Genomic DNA, 15778 nt, shown 5'->3' on the forward strand with positions numbered 1-15778 from the left:
GTCAAAAAGAGCTACAATTATTTTTGGATGAGACATCCCAGGATGTTATTCTGCCTGTACAAGGCACAGTAGAGCTAATCATGCATTGTAATCAAAAACACTTATATGCTTAGGCAGATATTTTTTAATATGTCTATTTACCCCCTGCGTATCAAAAGTTATGTTTGCCCTTCACACACATACTGTTATCTATGAAGTTACTATGCTGCTGTTATTTACTGTGCTACTGTGATATGCATATTCACATAATCTTTTAAGTCTTCCTTCAATATTCAGTAGACTGTTTTATTAGTTTGTTTATCCAATATTGCTTTTGATTTTCCTAAGCAGAAAAAGTACAGTGGTGCAGTTGTTAGTGTTGTGCCCACAACTCAGGCTCCTGACTTCAGTTCCTAGCCCCTTTACTCTTTTTGTGAATTTTGCACATTTTCTCCATATCTAAATATTGGTGCTCCAGGTTTATCCAAACATATGCTATGCTAACTGGTCTGGTACTTTTGGGCGTGCTCTAAGATAAATCACAATCCCATGTCTGACTGTTTCCTGACTTGCACCTGTAGTCATTAGGATAGGCTCCAGTTCCCAGCAACCTTAAAATGTGACAAGTGGATTCTGAAAAATGGTGGAAAGTCATTGTAATATTAATTGATAATTTTAGAGTTAGCATAGATAAGTGTAGTCATTAAGCAGGATATAGTGTGGAGAATTGGATTATGTAGCTCTTACACACACAGAAACAGTAAATATACATAACTGAAAAAAACATGGTTTAAGTTTTAAACACGTCACTGTCATGGAAAACACAACCTTACACCAGTCTTGCCAAAGAGACAGAAAACAGTATTTTCTTTGGATTGCTGGCTTGTGCATTTGCAAAATTAAATAAGGGGAGGAGCTGTTAGAAGTTTCTGTCCTTCATGATGGTTCCATTTAAACTGAACTATAATTTATTTACAGACAATTATAGTTTTATTTACTATGCCCAGAAGAACCACTTCAGTGAGTAAAACTGTTTTTAATGTGTCACATCTTAGTGTGACGCATCATAAGCCAATTCCCATCTCTTGTTATTGACATCTCATACTCACCAGGCATTCTCCTGCAACACAAATCTCAGATGAATTGCTTTGACAAGGGGTGCCATCTTGGACCATCACAGCATGGCGTACATAAAACTTGTACCCTATAGGCCGACAGTTCAATTCACAGCGCTCGTGCTTTCCCACTGTGGGGAGAAAAGAAAATAAAAAGGTTGCATTGTGTTGCTGGAAGTCCCTAAAGCTAATTTACTGACCTTTAACATCAGGCAGCATGCCATTAGTCAGGTCACCGGAACTGACTACACTTCCCATATTTAACCAAAGACAATAGCCTGAACAGCTATTCTGCTGCTGAAAGACTTCTTGAAAACATTTGTCATTGTTCTACTTGGTATGAATTATGTCCTCATTAACATTGGGCCTCACTGTTCTATGATCATTCTGTCCTACATTCTGTTTTCTGGTCAAAAACTCTGATAAAAGAGCAGTGAGAACACACAGATGAACAGTCTATGTCAGTGGTCCCTTGCCCTTATTGAAGAAGCAGCTGCATGGGGATAGTCAAATCAGAAATCAAGAAAAATACAGCCCATGTAACACTATTTGGAAAGGTCTTGTTTATCAAAAAATAGTGCTTCTTCCGATTACATTACTAGAAATACAGTCAGTAATGCTCGACAGACAAGAAAGACACGAAGGAGTTGTTACCAACAATAAAACAGAGAAACTAAATGAAAATTGTCCTGTGGCTATTAAATCATATACTGTATAAGATTTTATATCTTGAACTACGAGCACCAGTATTAATCAAAAAGAACATTTGGTTAATTTCTGTTACACAGTAGTACTAACCATAGCCAAGGCTGAAACATGTGACATGGCACAACAGGCAATCCCAGGGTACACTTATGCATACACCCACAGTAAAACAGAGCCAGTACAGAAAAGCTAGTTAACCTATTATACATTTTTTCTATACTGGAGAAAAACTTAAAATAACTCTGAGGAATTCCGCACAGATACGGTGATGCTGAATGATGGATCACCCGTAGACATATAATCAACATAATATGGATGTTAAAGATAGCCAATCAACTAGTAGTTAATTTAAACTACCCATCCTCCACGGCTTTGCCCGCATAGTAGTAAAACAGGACAGTGAGCGGGGCCCTACCTAGCTCCCTACTCCTGACGTCACTTTTCCCCCTTCCCTCAGCCCGCAGCTTCTGTCTTGGATTAGTGCAAAAATTTCGCTCCTGCAAGCAAACTATGATTCTTAGTTCAATGACAGAATTCACAAAATCAACCGGAATGTTCAAGCAAATTATAAAAACAAAAAAACTAAATCTAAATCCGTTAAGTAGTTCTCTTGTTGCCTAACTAAGTGGAGATAAGGAACACAATGAGGCGGGCGCGTAAGTGAGGGGCCTCAGTCAGCTGCATCTGTCACGGATTCACACAAATAAGTAAGCAAACTATGATACATAGCATTATGAGAGAAGTCGCAAAATCAACCGGAATGTTCAAGCATATTATAGAAAACAACCTGATCTAATCCATTAAGTAGTTGTCTCATAAAAAGCAGACAAACAGATGTTGGATTTTATATATATGGAGATAAGACTCCACAATCCAGAGACTGAATCCTGGTCCAGGCACTGTCTATGAGGAGTTGCAAGCTCTCCCTCTGTATATGAAGTTTTTTTCTTGACTTCCTGAAAATATGTCACAAGTTTTAAATGGCCCTGTGTAAATAAGTGTGGGCGCAAACAAGAGAATACCTTGCAAAAATTGTGACACTCCATCCAGAGCTGGTTCCTGTCAAACCTGATGTGGCTGATTTTGTCTCCAGCCTCCACACTGTTAACTGGATCAAATAGGCTTGAAAACAGATTAATATACAGTCATATGAAAAAGGTTGGGAACCCTTCTCAGCCTGCGCAATAATTTACTCTTCTTTCAACAAAAAAGATAACAGTGGTATGTCTTTCATTTCCTAGGAACATCAGAGTACTGGGGTGTTTGCCGAACAAAGATTTTTAGTGAAGCAGTATTTAGTTGTATGAAATTAAATCAAATGTGAAAAACTGGCTGTGCAAAAATTTGGATACCCTTGTAATTTTTCTGATTTGAATGTATGTAACTGCTCAATACTGTACTGATTACTTGCAACACCAAATTGGTTGGATTAGCTATTTAAGCCTTGAACTTAATGGACAGGTGTGTCCAATTGTGAGAAAAGGTATTTAAGGTGGTCAATTGCAAGTTGTGCTTCCCTTTGACTCTACTCTAAAGAGTGACAGCAGGGGATCTTCAAAGCAACTCTCAAAAGATCTGAAAACAAAGATTGTTCAGTATCATGGTTTAGGGGAAGGCTACAAATAAGCTATCTCAGAGGTTTAAACTGTCAGTTTCAACTGTAAGGAATGTAATCAGGAAATGGAAGGCCACAGGCACAGTTGCTGTTAAACCCAGGTCTGGCAGGCCAAGAAAAATACAGGAGCGGCATATGCGCAGGATTGTGAGAATGGTTACAGACAACCCACAGATCACCTCCAAAGACCTGCAAGAACATCTTGCTGCAGATGGTGTATCTGTACATCGTTCTACAATTCAGCGCAATTTGCACAAAGAACATCTGTATGGCAGGGTGATGAGAAAGAAGCCCTTTCTGAACTCATGCCACAAACAGAGTCACTTGTTGTATGCAAATGCTCATTTAGACAAGCCACATTCATTTTGGAACAAAGTGCTTTGGACTGATGAGACAAAAAATAAGTTATTTGATCATAACAAAAAGCGTTTTGCATGGCGGAAGAAGAACACCGTATTCCAAGAAAAACACCTCCTACCTACTGTCAAATTTGGTGGAGGTTTCATCATGCTGTGGGGCTGTGTGGCTAGTTCAGGAACTGGGGCTCTTGTTAAAGTTGCGGGTCAGATGAATTCAACCCAATATCAACAAATTCTTCAGGATAATGTACAAACATCAGTCACAAAGTTGAAGTTAAGCAGTGGTTGGATATTCCAACAAGACAATGACCCAAAACACAGTTCGAAATCTACAAAGGCATTCATGCAGAGGGAGAAGTACAATGTTCTAGAATGACCGTCACAGTCCCCTGACTTGAATATCATCCAAAATCTATGGGATGATTTGAAGCAGGCTGTCCATGCTCAGCAGCCATCAAATATAACTGAACTGGAGAGATTTTTTATGGACAAATGGTCAAAAATACCTTCATCCAGAATCCAGACACTCATTAAAAGCTATAGGAGGCGTCTAGAGGTTGTTATATTTGCAAAAGGAGGCTCAACTAAGTATTGATGTAATATCTCTGTTGGGGTGCCCAAATTTATGCACCTGTCTAATTTTGTTATGATGCATATTGCATATTTTCTGTTAATCCAATAAACTTAATGTCACTGCTAAAATACTACTGTTTCCATAAGGCATGTCATATATTAAAAGGAAGTTGCTACTTTGAAAGCTCAGCCAATGATAAACAATGATATGACTGTATATATCGTAGATGGATCGATTGACATTAGACTACAAACTGCATAGACTAAATAAAGCATTCTGTTTGCACAGGGACAGTTCTAGTTTTGAATTGGGGACTCAATCTACCAAAGAAAGTTCAAAGGTGTTCTCCTCAATACATCCAGAACATTCCAGTTTCCATCATCAGGCAGAAAATGGGTAGAGCAAAACCGCAATACATTTGTAGTTACTATAAATCATTATGACTTAATCTTCCAGATTTGGAATGGGAAGCAATAAACATGCCTATCAATATCCTTTTGTAACCTGATAAGGCAAAAGGATCAGAAATCATTTAGCAGCGTAAAGAGAAGCAGATAGGAAAAAACACCATGCACTAACAATCTTCTGTTCATTTAGCAGCCTGTGATTGCAGACTAACTACCTATTACGGCACCAGTGAAAATCACTTCAAATGGCAGAGTGCAAGGACCAGTGGGAGTTATCAAAAACTTGGGTAGACAGCATGCTCAGCTTCTGGGACTGGCAAGCAAGAAAAAACAAGCTATGAAAATCTGCTTGGTCAATACAACAATGTATAGTAAATGTACAGGCAAAAAATAAAGAAATAAGAAATTCAAACTGATAGTATCATAAAATAGGAGAATGGCCAAATGACAAACAGAAAGAGAATTACTTGTATTATGTTTTGTGTGTTGTATTTACCCCATTTTTTGATACCCATTGTACGCCCAACCTTCCAGGATCGGGTCCCTTCTCTCTCTCTGAATTGCTTTTCCCAAGATTTCTTCCCTTTTTCTCCTGTGGGGTTCTTTTGGGAGTTTTTTTGTTTTCTTAGGGAGTCAAGGCTAGGGGGTTGTCAAAATGCAGGGCCTTGTTAAAGCTTATCAAGGCATTTCTTGTGTGATTTTGGGCTATACAATAAATAAATTGTTATTGCTGTTGTTAAACCCTTATCTGCATCTTACAGGCCCTGATTAAATTTAGCAGCCATAGGACTATGAAACAGAGGTATAATAGATGTGTTATTCCTTAGACCATTTACACATAGGCTGGCCAAATGCTTGAAATACTGGGGTGGCCAGCCTTTTCTCACTATGGAGAATATTAAAAATGTGGAAAAGCAAGCTCCTGTTGTCAGCACGCTTAAAGCTTACCTTGGTATGACAGTTAGAAAAACACATTTTGACAGCTGTAATCATTAGATTTTTGCTCATGTGTGGGCAAGCTCTGCATGCTGTTCAATGGAACAAACCATACATATAAGAAAAGGGGCTTGACTAAATGAGCATAATGGAGTGTACAGGAACATAGGCCTGTGTGACCTGAATGGGGCATATCAGCCTCCATTTACTCCTCCTGTCTTGGTTCCTCTAAATTCCCCTTTTATCAGATGCTCTAGTAATTTAAGGATTTTTTTCAATTCATTCTCCAGATAGGTGTGAATTTGAATGAGATGGAGTGCTGCCAAGTTTAATCTCTTGACAACAGTAAGGAACCACAAATGCATGTTTAAGCAACAGTCTCAAGAGTGTAGCCCTAATGCCCTGTTAATCTAGCATGGTGTACACTGATGGAAGACTGCCAAAGTCCTAGTCATCTACAATATTTTTCTTGGAACCTTTGGTAACTCCTGCCAAATAAAAGTACTAAATTATTCATTGTGGCTATAAAATATATGATTATGCCTTTTTTGTAAACAGAAACTTAGACAGAAAAAGAAAAAGATACGCTATCATAGTGCATCCTTAAAAATGTGAATACAAAAAAAAGTAACAGGTTATTGTTCTCCAACCACTTAAAACATCCTCAAGAAAACTTATTAGCAAAAGAAACATCTGCAGTTTGACCTATAATATTATGTAGTCACCATTTCACCAGATTTGAAGATGAATGAACTTCAATCACAATCTCTTTTGTATTCAGATGACAAATATCGAGGGGGAGTTCCGCTTAACAGTGAGGCCTCTAAACCAATAATCCAAGCCCAGTTTTAACTTGCAGAAATTTCACTCTCATTTAAAATTATTGAAAAACCATTAAACATGGGAGAGAGTGTAAGTTAAATGTACTAGCTAGAACTATTTTAGAAAGCTATTTTGAATTGGCATTCATCACTACTAAATACCACAATACCATATACTCCAATAGTTGCCTATATTTAGCATTAGTAATCATGCATAGCCAATCTGAGCTATGTTTCACAAGGCACAGAGGCAAGTACTGAAAAATAAAGAAATGCATTTTTTGTTGCACTTACTATATTTGTATATTGTTCACTGTTCATATGTATGCATCCAACCATCTATCCATAATCAAACACTCACATACAATCATCCATCCATCCAAAATCAAACATTTACAATCTACAACAGTTTGGAATGTGGGAACCAAAAACTATTCATTATCAATGGGCACATCAAAGTGCCTGACCCTGAACACAAATGAACATAATCACACATTTAAAAATTAGCACAGTGCATTATTAGGGTGTAGGAGGAAAACAGGATTACGCAAAGGAACCAAGGAAAACATGGAAAACTTCACATAGACATAGCCTGAGTTGGGATACAAAACTACTGGAAATGTGAGGAAGCAGCACTAGCAATGTGCCACCATTTCAGCCTCAGAAATATGAAACAGTATTGCAACTGTTTTTTATATACAGTAGTACCTTGCCTTACACAAGAGATGCAAACCAAATCCTTATATTAAAATGGAAATTCAAATAAATCATAATGACCTTATACATTAGTGATAGGTTTAAATTCAACATACCCAGTTTATTTTGTGGGAAACCCGGGCTCCACATATTAACTTACAGCACCTTGTTTCCATTCAACACATCCAGAAGAAGAATAGAGCACTGCTTCTTGAAAATGACACTTGGCCAGTTAATGTCAACACTGGAGGAGATACACACAGCAATTAAGACAGGGAAATTATATTTGCCGCATAGTATGAGACTGGTAAGACTCTTCCTATCACCACCTTGCACATCAGTGTGAAAGTCAGCAAAAGAACAGCGGGGACACAGGCATCACTACCTGATTCTTGCACCAACACACAAAAGAATTACAACTCAATAGTATGTCTTGCTTCTTCTCCTGCCGTTGTGGATGAGACAAAACAATCATTAAATGAATACTCCGCCCCAAATGTATCATTTTTATAGCATATCTATTGCTTACTCTGTGTGTAGTAATGACCAAGAAAAAATGTTAATCTCATGGTTTTATGTTGAATAGAGATAACAAATGTCTTGATACAATAGGCACTAACAGGGACCAATGCTTAACAACTGTGAACAACATCAAAATATCCATGAAAAAAACTCTCATGTTACTTTTGTCACATAACCCACCTATCAGATATACAGTTTGTGACGGATGGCCGGGGTCCATGCCTGGCTGGGACACCCCTCACTACATCTGCCAGGGGAACAAGGGTGGGAAGCCCAGTATCTCTCCCTGGATGATAGATGGCAGCCTCCATGGGTTGCAGTGGTGCCTTGGACTCCCCCAGGGCTGCATGGGGGTTGGAGTTCTGTGCAGCTCTGTGGGGTTCCTTTTGGGCACTGGTGTCACTTTACCCGGAAGTGCAGGCGGATGTCGCCAATCAAGCACCTGGAGCACTTCCAGGTACCCAATAAAAGGAAGCCAGCGACCACCACTCGACAGCCAGAGTCGGGCGGAAGGAGGACAAAGCTTGGGGAGGAGTGATGGTTAAAGAGAGAGGAGTGTTTTGCTTGTGTTTTGTGCTTGGGACTGTGTTGTGGCTGGAGGGATTATGGGGAAGACGTGCCCTCCAGCTGAAGAAAAATAAAAAGTCTTTTATTTTATACGTGCCTCCTGTGTCCAGTCTGTGCCAGGTCGGGCACAAGTTATATGCCCCAAACATGTATTTTGGCTAAAATAATCTTATATTAATCACTTCAGGAAAATCTGCTTATGCAATATTGGAGTGTCTTAAATCAAAACCGCCTTTTGAATTGTAGACTCATCATTTGTTGCTCATTAACAATAAATGTAGTACTTCCAGGTGTTTTATCAGCTGTTTATGAAAATGCAGTGTTCACTTTTATCTTTTATTTGTTGAAGCACTTTGGACATGCACAAATATGAGACATAATTTTCACACACCTATCTTTAACTTTTAGTTTCTAGTTGTAAATGTAGCGAATGAATAAGCTGTTACAGGGTATGACTCCTGAATAATGAATGCTCCACTTTCATTGATGAAATGGTTAATTTAGTACTATTTTAGCAAAAATACATATGTTTAGGATTTTGTGAGCATTTTATGGGGTACCTGACATGTAGGTTATGCAACACAAGTATTCTGAAATTTTTTTCATGGACGTTTAATATTATTTGCTGATATTTTTCTTGGCCCCCATTAAAACCTATGGCATTAGGAATGTGGTTATCTCTATTCTCCATAAAAGTAACATATTAATAATTGTATTTGCTAAAAACAACATTTGGTAAGTAAAAGATAAAATCTAAATTTTAATTCTTGGGTGGAGTTTAAGCAAGCATGTCTCTCACTCTTTCTCTTGCCTGTGTACAACTCTGAGTTTGAGTGATGGAAAGTGCATTGGGGTGCACCACTATGTGGCAGAGTGACTGAAATATAACAAGAATATATTGGGGTCTCACACGGGTGTAGATAAGTGTGAAAGTGCTACACAATGAGAGACACTCATGTAGCAGTGACAGATGGACACTGCAAGAGGGCCCTCTTACTGTATACAATATAAGGAAAAAAAGTATGTCACCCTATATCACAACAAATTAAAATTTTGCACTCTTTTATTTTTTATTTATTTATTTTATTTTATTTTTATTATTTGCCAGCTCGCATAAAGCTAAATTCATTTCAGTTGAGGTTCTACTGTATCATGCGTTTCTACCAGCAATCTGTTTTATTCTGTTTTTATAATTTATTTATTCAATTATATGAAGGTGATTCAAGATAGTTGTTCTCAAGTTAAGGTTCTGGGGACCCACTGTGAATGCTGGCTATTTGTTCCAAACAGCTTCTGCTTTTAAATGGACTCCTACATTAATTAAACATGTTGCTATCTCACAGTTTCTATATTTTCTTGTCAACTGAGACATTACTGGGCGTGGTAAATTTTTAATTAAGTTTAGAAAACATTTACAGAATGTATGTCACAAGCAGTCAGTTGCAGTGTAACTGATATAGTAACATACTAACATTGTATCAAGACCAGATTGCATGGTACAGTCCAAAGAAGAGATGATCCTCAGATCTTAGTGCTGTTACAGTGAACAGCAGACCAAGATCCATCCCAAATTAAGATAATTCATGGCTAGGCTTGCTTTTGTTTTGTATTTCTCTGTTTGCTGCACTGATTGACCCATTAACGGCAGCACACCGGCAATTAATGTCCATCCCTTTCTCAGTTTACGACTTGCTACTATACATTCCTCCTGATTTAATGAGACAGAGTACATGTAAAAAGAGTGTACTCATGTAAACTTAATAAAAAAATAATTGCAATTGATAGGCTACATTGTTCAAAATTAGTGCTGCTGTCGTTACTGTAAATAATATTCACTTTGAGCATATGAAAAGGCCCTGAAATCCCTATACGTAAAGTAATGACAACAAAAGACAAACATTAGCAGAATAAAACCTGAAGAATAATTGTCTCCCTGTAACTCATATGCAGATCTATCATCAGCTGGGTGTGCACCCTGAGAACTTAGCATATGTGCTGGCATTTTTTTGTTTCACCAATACCTTGTGTTCTTCCACACAACACACATACGTGGTTACTTATACATTCTATCACCCCCTTTGATCTAATGTACAAATGAACACACACTTAAATACTCAAGGGAGATCACCCCATTTATATCTGAAGTTCATAGACTGTAAATATATGTATGTGACACCCTGGGTTGTGTGGGTGGTGTTGCTGTAATTCATTTCCCATTTCAGATCAGGAGGATCCTGCAAAGACACATCCACGACACTCGGAAGGAATACAGCATGAAAGAAACCAGCATCATCAATCAATGAGCACTTCCTGAAATAGTGGCTGAGTGATTTGATAATTAGGAACACAGACTTTGTGTCTTTTTAATGAAGATTAACACCTTACAATAATAAAAGGTTATCATTCTACTCTTAAAAGGAGCTACAAACGGCGTAAGAGTCATAAGTACAACACTCCAATTTTTTAAAGCAAAGTATTTATGCGATTAAAAGCCTTTGTTTACACCAATATCAACTACACAAAACATTTGGTGATCTAGGGATTTCTGTCCAAAAAACTGGATGTTTTGGTTTTTATAACCAAGACATTTCATGATGCACCACCCTGTAGTCCATTTCCTCTTGAGCTCCAATCTGTCAGCTATCATTGTATCAGGTTTAGATATCCCATACTTTTCTGTTTGGAAATTTGCACATAAACAATGTCTCAAAACAAGAATTACAGTTGTAGTTTTACTTTTTATTTCTACATGGACACATACAACACATACACACTGTATATCACTTTGAGTCCACATGTAAACAATTTATGTACAACTATGCATGTATTATATTACATAGTCATTCATACCTTTACTTGCAAAATTATTTTTTTTGGCCCGTCCATCAAACAATTTCATTTTTACCACTAGACACAGAGAAACAATACATTTTTACAATAGATTGGGGTTTGTGTGCTGCAATTCACACATCTTCTGCTGCTTTCTGTTGCAGTTGCCCCACAGATACTTGGCATGGTTTTATTTGTTTATTCATTTATTTATCTTTTTTCCCTTCTTCTTGCATTTCACATATGGAATAAACTACTAAAGTGCGTATCTACATTTTCGTACCAGCTTCCTCCAGGACTGGGTTACAGGGGTGGGAGAATGCCTTTGCTGGCTGGAACACTTCAAAGTTATAATAAGTAGTACGTACAAATCAAGCAAAGCATTGAGTCCTTCAGCAATTGTGTTGTTCTCAATTGAGTCAAAACTGTGATCAGACAGAAGATTTGTGGGTAATGGTGTATAAAGGTGAGCTGTCACACAAGCAATTTATTCCCTGCCTTTTACATACAGCTGGGACATGTAGTGCAAATGACCAATTTTAGGCAACTTTACATCATTGGAAAGGTTTGAAACTCAGGTATCCAACAGCCTTTCAGTGTATGTGACATTTTAAAACCAAATTCACTCAGCTGTTACTTGTTGTCTGCCTTTGCATATGCACGTGTAAATCTCACATTTTTCAAATGAAATAAAGCAGAGAACATGAAAACTTATGATTAATTTGAAAGAAGACACTCTTGGGTATGGAAAAATACCATTATAGCCTTTGACTGATTTGTGGATTTACTGCAACATACACAAACAACTGTGAAATATGGCCACGTGCATAAATGGCTACTGGAGAAATGTATGTTGAGCTGTATTTTTTATATTATGCAATACAAAAAATTCCATACATCACTTGTCATTTTCTGTGGCATTGAAGTAAATATATTTGATCCAGCATCACCCACAATGCTAAGTCTGTCAAACCTGCTCATAAGATGGCCTAAATTATTATGCATCTTTGTTCCCCTTATCTGATTCCAAGAAGCACACTGCAACAGCACTTAGTCTTAGTTTTGGTCCGCTGCTAGTCTGCAGCTTTGAGACATGCTGTAACAGTGCTTAACTCCAAGGTCAGTCTCGTTACTATAAATACCAGACCAGCAGAGGATCATCCTGAGCTAAAAGCACACTACAACAGACCTAGGGGAACTGTTTAGTCTTTTTTACATAGGCTTTAAAGATTTTCATCATTATCATCATCATCATCTTCATTATGCTTTTCCAGGTGCTCTGATGATAAAAAAATGTTACCTACTATTATATTCTTGTAGCAGGCATGACACTGCAATGAGCTACAGCCTTTCAGCATTCAGTGTCAGTTACTCTGGCATCTACTACTGCAGTTATTTGTCATTATTTGTATACAATTACAGAAGCAAACTTCACAGGCAAAAGGCAAATTTTAATAAGACATAACAAAAATACAAATGCTGTAATTCTTAGTTTCCTTGTAAAATCACTACTATAATTTTCCAAATGTAGAGTAAGAGAAAGAAAAAAAGACCAGCTGATTAAACAAAACACTCAATCAGAGGTAAAACTGATTGGAACCAAAACTGTAGCCACAGTGGGCCCCAAAGACTGAACTTGAGAACTGCTGGTATGAGGCATAGTTCTGTAATCTACCCATAAGAAGGTTATATTAAATGTACCCTTAATTCATTCAAATGTGCTTCAATCAAACTCTCAGTCACAGATGTTCAAAAAACATTCTTCTTATAATATTCCAAGTGACTGGAATCAATAAGGTAGTTTTAACAACTGTCCAGAGTAGGCGGCTGTTATATTATTGGAGATGTGGCCTTCAAAAAACAAATGATGAGACTTTCTTTGGCAGAATTTATGGTACGTTGTTTAATGCTAGATAACTAATGTGTTTATTGGGTTATGTCAGGGTCCCAAACTACTGGAAGGCTGCAGTGGCTACAGGTTTTCATTCCATCCACTTAATTGTTAATTAGTACATAATTACTGCTGCTAATGTAACACACATTCTTTCTTTGATTTAATTGACTCACTTCTTAAATTCACTTATCTAAATTTCTCATTTTTTTCCTTAACTAGCACTAAGTATTGAACTGTTCCAGATTAAAAACCATTTGGAAAATGGACATAAAAAAATAAATAAATACATAATATTAGAAATAAGAGTGAGTACACTGCCAAGCATTATAATTAAATAAAGTAACATGAATCACTACTAGCAGGAATTAGCTTCTAATTATAAAACTGCTTTCAGGCCTCCAGGAACTGAGTTTGGGACTCCTGGGTTATGTCAAGCAAGATGAGAAATACTTTCTCTCAAGGTACCCTGGTCTCTTCTGTTTTATTGACATACTGCAGAGCTCATCAGTTTAACACATCACCATACCCTCTGCATGGTTTCTCTTTATTGGCATGTTGCACAAACTCAGTAAAATGTACATATTTCAGGTTGTGTAAAGCCAAACAACTCAGATTTCTTATAAAAACCTATATTATATGTATATCCACTGCACACAAAATTGTACATTAAAAACCTTATCCAAAATTCTACAATGTCTAAAATAGGAAACTATCAAACTATATTAAACAGGCACCATGCAGAAAGATGGTAAGTCAAAGTGAATTTAAAGTTAATTTAATATATATTAATATAGTTTGCAGACTTTTAAAAGCAAAAGTCTCAAAAACAAGGTTGGTCTCTAAACTCTATACATTTATCTTTAGGGTTTGAACAGAAGAGTCTGTAATGGGCCAATGTGCGTACTTGTCAAGTCAGCTCTTTATAACTCAAGCTCTTTCTGGCAGAATTAGGTAATATCAAACGTTTCCTACTGTAAATTATTTCTGACAGTTAAAATATAAAGGGTTGATGAGAGTTTCTTAGAGTCTTTAACTGGAAGCCATTCTGCAAGCTGCAGGTGACAAGGGAAAACTAATTTAAAACAATACTGAAAATGTCAGAGTAGAAGTAAGTGATGAATGTTCAAGTAAGGTATGAATGAACTCTTGCCTAAAATAAGTACATCTGGGATGGTGGCTTTGTTTAGATTGTATATGCAACGTACAAGGTGAAAACAGGGGCTGCCCAATACTGCAAACAATGGCATAATAATGGCAGAGGAATTGATGCCTCCTGCATAATGGCATGGATAGGCAATTTATATTATCTACTGCGTTTGCACTGATCAGTGCTGTTACTTTAAGTTTGAACTGGAGCAAGACCAAAAAATTTAATCTGCTGTCTACTAAAGTGTGTCAAGTATAATTTAACTTGAGCTTTCTGGAATTCTTCCAACAGAAAAAAACACAAGCTTGACAGGCGGAATAAAAAACCACATCAATTTTATAAGCATCGTAACAGTTTCCTGCTAACTTATATACACACATGAATACATAAAAGACAGGGGTGTATACAATATATAGAAGTGGTATAGCCTGCCAAATTGCTGCCTATGTTAAAAAGCACACCCCAGTATTTCAACTGACCTGTCACTAAAAGTATGCACAGGTTTGAAATAAAAAGCAGTCTGTGGAGAAAGGGGTGTGACGAACATGAAATGAATAACTAAAATGAATAAATAAACAAGAGGTACTATGACTATTAAAACTGTAGGAATGCAGGACCATCTGAGTGCCAGTAGGGATGGAGAATAGTCTATAGTGATTTACTTGGACAATGTAACTAATCCAACTTGTCCCTTTTAATGTTTTATAATAATCTCTGCTATAACCCTAATAACTGTGATATAGTAAACACCATGTGTCTCTCAGTGCGGGCGTGTAACTGGATACAAAACCAGCACCCCATGAGACTGATTTACGACAAGCATGGTCCATTTTAATGTATGTACACACTTCACACAGGTCAAAGGTGACATGGCATAGCCCCCAGCTGAGCAACCGATACTCAGCAGTTGCAGAAAAAATTTCATTGTGCAGGCATTTTTTGGAAATTTAGCTGCTTTCAGAGTTGTCTGCTAGGAATAAAAGCCAGCCACCTGGCATATAAAATCCCATGATACTTCACTGAAAGTATTACTGATAATTTGTCCTGTTTAGGCTGGTAACAGTAAAATACACGTTTGAAAAATAAAGAAAAGTAAGTATAACGTACTATAGTACAAGTACTTAGTTTTAATATAAAAAGACTGGAACTAGACAATTAATTAAATTTACTTTATGAAGGCAATGTATTTTGTGTTAAGAATAATAGACAAAAATTCTCCATTGTAATTTAAAACAGTTATCAAAAAACAAGAGGATGACAATTAGTACTGTGTGAACTACCAATGATTTTTTAAGCCAAAAGATGCAAAGGTCCAAACCCAGCTACAGACTAGCAAATACAATGACAAGACAAAACCTTTCATTCTGCTGCAATCCAGGCATTTCCAGGCAGGTGGCCTGAGAAGGGTGGAGACTACATTAAGAAATGATATTATCAGTTGTGTTAAGGTTTGTTCCATATTCTAATAAATCCCATTTTCTAACTTTAGCTTGACTCCCTCACATATGAACTGACTCGCTTGCCTCTGAACAAGACAGACCTGAAGCATTTCTGTTAACTCAGTTATGATGTACCTTGATGCTTTTTAACCACACCTTATAACTACTACATG

The 15778-nt window shown here is 37.1% G+C and overlaps 1 protein-coding gene across 3 annotated transcripts in view; it reads right to left on the reverse strand.

The window, feature by feature from the left end:
* Positions 1 to 15778, reverse strand: part of adamtsl4 (ADAMTS-like 4) — a 150485-nt gene that overhangs the window by 38375 nt on the left and 96332 nt on the right. For all 3 annotated transcript variants that reach the window (XM_039767504.1, XM_039767489.1, XM_039767495.1), the window contains exon 7: positions 1089 to 1225. In XM_039767504.1, coding sequence (XP_039623438.1) covers positions 1089 to 1225 — 137 coding nt within the window. The remainder of the gene's footprint in view (positions 1 to 1088; positions 1226 to 15778) is intronic.

Source organism: Polypterus senegalus, chromosome 1 (assembly GCF_016835505.1).
Source record: "Polypterus senegalus isolate Bchr_013 chromosome 1, ASM1683550v1, whole genome shotgun sequence".
Taxonomy (NCBI): Eukaryota; Metazoa; Chordata; class Cladistia; order Polypteriformes; family Polypteridae; genus Polypterus; species Polypterus senegalus.